At 41.2% G+C, this 4,411-nt stretch overlaps 1 protein-coding gene across 1 annotated transcript in view; it reads left to right on the top strand.

Annotated features, from left to right (window-relative positions):
• LOC102487654 (E3 ubiquitin-protein ligase RLIM-like) overlaps positions 1–4,044 on the top strand; it is a 4,671-nt gene extending 627 nt beyond the window's left edge. The window contains exon 2 of the mRNA XM_006163783.2: positions 2,331–4,044. Coding sequence (XP_006163845.1) covers positions 2,331–3,970 — 1,640 coding nt within the window. The 3' untranslated portion in view covers positions 3,971–4,044. The remainder of the gene's footprint in view (positions 1–2,330) is intronic.
• Positions 4,045–4,411: the final 367 nt, after the last annotated feature.

The following is a 4,411-nucleotide window of genomic DNA, read 5'->3' as shown; positions in this document are numbered from 1 at the left end:
TTGATCTTTGGTTTTGTCGAGATTTTTTTTATTCCATGATTCACATTCAAGTTGTTTTAAGTGGGAAACAGCGTAAAATAGCTTTTTGATTTTTTTCTTGGGTTCCCACCATTGAAAACCCCTCCCGTAGGACCAGCAGTTAGCGTAATGGCTATGTAGCTGGATTCCCATGTAGTTGACCGCGGTTGGAGTCCTGGATCCGGTGGCTTAAACTGACGCCGGGCGCATGTGCGTGCATGCCCAAGATCCCGAGAGGAGAAAGGAGAAGAAGGGATTGCGGGGTGGCCATACCCCCTGGGGGGTGATTCCTCTCTTTCTGTCTGTCTTTCCAGTCCGGCGAGCGCACACTCCCTACAGGAAAAACCTCTCCATAAAAAAAAGAAAATCCCTCCTGCTTCCTGAATTATGGACGTTGACTCCTCCCCCCCCACCCCAGCAAAGAGAAATATTGAATAAGCTAATCAGGTTGTTCTGAACTGAACATTTGACTGTCTGGAGATAGGTCTGTTTTTTTCACATGTCAGGGGGTGGATGTTACCAACGTCTGTTAGGCAGAAGCCAGGGAGGCTGCCAGACGCCCCGGAAAGCACAGGATGGCTCCCTAAAACACCTACCCGGTTCCAGTTTTTTTTTTTTTTTTTTCATTTTAAACGGTCTAGAGGTCTTTGGATTAGGTGTGGTCACCAGAGAGAGAAACAGAGACAGTGAGCGGGAAACTGAGAAATCACCTCCCAGGGGTGATGGTCCCGCAGCAATCCCTTCTCCTCCAGGGTCTTGGGCATGCATGCACATGCTCTCAGCCTAAGTTTTAAGCCACAGGGTCTGTGACTCCAACCGAAGTTGGCCAGTGACAATTGCTACACTATCTGCTGGTACACCATCCCAAATTGTAATAGGGCCACAATGAGAAACTCTGCTCTAATTTCAAATCTGGTGTTTCTCTCCCAGTGTGAAGTAGGAAATTTTACTACTTAACAAAGTGGTTATAATAATAGTTTGGTTCTTGAACAAAGCCTTGTACAAGTAGACATCAAAAAGTTCCTGGGGACCAGCCTGTAGTGTGGTGGTGCAGGTAGCTAGATCCCATATGGCCAATGGCATGTTTCCAGCCCCAGGGCCTGCAGTTTGAAAAATGTGCCAGGCATGTGTGGATGTGTGTCCATAATCTCAAAAGCGGAAATGGAGGAGATATTTGGTGTGACCAGACCCTATGGGGGATGCTTTCTCACTTTCTCTATCTCACTCTCTCTAGTGAGCTCATGGACCCTCTAGCAAATTTTTTAAAAATTCATAGAAAAATGGGGGACCAGAAGATGGCATAATAGTTAACATCACTGGACTCCCATGTAGTCAACCGCAGTTCGAGTCCCAATCTCAGCGGCCTAAAACATGTGCATGCATGCCCAAAATTCTGAGAGAATGGAGAAGGGATTGCAGTGTATTCATCCCCGCTGGGGAGGGTGGTCATTTCTTGCTTTCTGTCTCCTTGTCTCTTTCTGTCTCTCTGGCAAGTGCACACACCCTATAGAAAAAAATCTCTATTTTAAAACATCATAGAAAAATGAAATTATAATACAAGTTTATTTCAATGCAAAATATCTTGAAATTCATGCATATTCCTTTCATAATATGCATATTCCATAAACTGTTCAGTACGCTACTATGTTCACTCTATTCTTTTGGCCTCGTTTTCAATTTCATGCCAATTTAAAATCTTGGTTACATAATGAGGTATTCAAATAAAAAATTATTTGAATACTTCAAAATCTATAGACCTTATTTCTATTTTGGCACTTTCTACAGTAGTCTTCCTATATTTTAAAGCCACCTTATGTATTATCAAAAGCGGCTCAGTCAAGAGCCTAGAACAAATAATGTAAACTAATGAAATAAAGACAATGATGCAATCTGAACGAAAGTGCTAGCATTGTATCTTAACTGTCTTTCACCTTGTTTGATTGCATTTTCATTCTCACAGTGGACTTAAAAAAGTCTTGTTGCATGCCCTTCATAATGGTATGTGAGGTTCTCTATATGATGAAATATTGAAAATAGACTTCTTTGATACTCCATTTATAAAAATAACTCTAAATTTATCTGAGATTAGTTCACTCTATTCAGACAGAGCTTAACCTTTCAAACCTTTTTTTTTGTAAATCTAGACTGTGTTTTATAAAAGAACTTTATAAATGTGAAATCTGATGAAAACATCCAAATCTTTAAGTCCTAATTTTTTGGTGGCTTTTGAAACAAAGTTTCACAGCACTATTTTATGATGGTTCTAATTTTGATAGTTCCTTTCTGACTCCCTCCCCTCTTTTTGGTAACAGGTGGAGGAGACTCTTCACCTGAGTCTGGAAATGATTCTACAATACTTGGACTTACTTCATTAGGACAAATAGGACGTTTGAGTGGATGGGAGCAAAGAGAACACCAATCTTACACAGCAGCAAATCAGAGTCATTTTAACTACAGTGACATCAGATCCAGTGGAGGGATGGGTTTTATCCTTCACAATGGAAGACGAATCTCACGAAATGCATGCACATTATCAGAAAGGTTTTCCAGGGGAGTGCATATGGAACTAGGCCAGAGGCAGATAGAAAGCCTACCACCTGTGTCAACATTTGCCAGGCCATCCACATTGGAACGACGACACGTACCTGAAGCATCGATGGAAGTCCCACCACCCAGAGGTCAGAGAAGAGCGAGAAGCCGGAGCCCAGAGCAGAGGAGGACCAGAGCAAGAACTGAAAACACGTCACCTCCAAACTCGATGAGTGAAAATGTTCAAAGATTTGAGCAGCCTCTGATAAATGAGACTGAGAGAGTTTCTGTAATTCCACCACATGATACATCACGGCAGCAATTAACTGGACCTGAGCTGCAAAGTAGGCATCTTTTTCCATGTCCTGGATTTCCATGTTCTAGAACAAGGAATACTGTTCCAAGAGGACATTTTCTAGATGCACTCAGTAATTGTGACAATGTAGAATTGAGACAGAGCTATCCAACCAGATTTGTAGATTATCAAGTCACAGGTTATCGTGCAGAATGTTTGTTAATAGACAGGTTAGCTAGTGGGATCCAATTACTGTCTGAGATATCAAACAACATCGTCACTTCAGAAAATGAACAACAAGAGAGGCCTAGAAATATTTTTTCACATTCTGAGGAGGTAGGTGGGAGACCTTTTAGTACCATCATATTCCCTGCTGATAGAACTTTAAATACTGGTTTATATGAAGCATCTGTTCAAACTCAGAATACTTCAGGGCAGATGGTGGCAGGATTTCAAGAGTCCAGTAACCCTATAGACAGTGATCGTGATTTAGAGACTGGTGTCTCACTCCTAAGTCAAAACATGGAAGGGGCAGAATCGCAAGATAGAAGGAACAATTCTGATGACAGTCATAGTTCCAGTTCTAATTCATATCCTCGCTGTCATTCTCGCTCAAGTTCCGTATCAGTTTTCAGTTCACGTTCTAGCTATGTTCTAAGTTCTGATTCTAGCCCTATATCTGACAGCTCAAGCTCAAGCAGTGAAAACTCAGATATTAGCTCACTGATGTTTGAAGCCAGTAATGAAGGAAGCGTGTCACTAGGTTTAGCATCAGAGACCAGTCAAGAAAGTGGACATAGGTCCCCAGTAACATCTGATGAAAGTGACTCTTGGCCTGCCCCTGATCTGGCTCAGTTTATTCTCTTAAATGAAGCGGCTCATTCCCAAGCTGTAGGACTCACCGAACAACAGATTGACAGCTTAGCAGTAAGATATTTTGATCACACTGATACATTAAAATCGTGTAGCATTTGCATCACAGAATACACAGAAGGAAACAAGCTACGCATACTACCTTGTTCTCATGAATACCATGTCCATTGCATTGATCGCTGGCTGTCTCAAAACATTACCTGCCCTATTTGTCGTAGGAAAGTAGTAGATTCTGATAGAGAAAGTTCTAGTTGAGATCTGAACTCTCAGCTACATAAACTGTTAGAGTGATGGACAAATAAATTTTCTTGCCTTAGGTTCACTTTTGAAAGGACACTCCAAAATTATATAGAGGGAGTAATGACTGGGAATGAATCTGGTTCCTGAAGGATGTTTATAAATTGTCCAATTTCTGTTTTAGAATAAAAGAAAATATTAAAAAGCCCTCAAAAAGATGTCCTGCCTGACAAATAAAGAGTAACTCTACACTATGGTGGACTGATGAATTTTGCCAGAAATGTAGCAAGTACACTGGATTGGAAGGTTCCTCATTCCATGAGAGAAGTGACTTAGTATGATATAATCAATTCCACATAGATGCTAATAGTCTTAACTAGTCAGGCAAACTCCAGACACGTCATGGCCCTGTACTGTCTTGGATGTGCATGCAAAGAAAGAGCAACCAAAACAAAGTAA

This window comes from Tupaia chinensis, unplaced genomic scaffold, assembly GCF_000334495.1.
Source record: "Tupaia chinensis unplaced genomic scaffold, TupChi_1.0 Scaffold142961_1, whole genome shotgun sequence".
Lineage (NCBI taxonomy): Eukaryota > Metazoa > Chordata > Mammalia > Scandentia > Tupaiidae > Tupaia > Tupaia belangeri.
The sequence above is the reverse complement of the archived record's forward strand: the minus strand, read 5'-3'. Positions and strand labels throughout refer to the sequence as shown.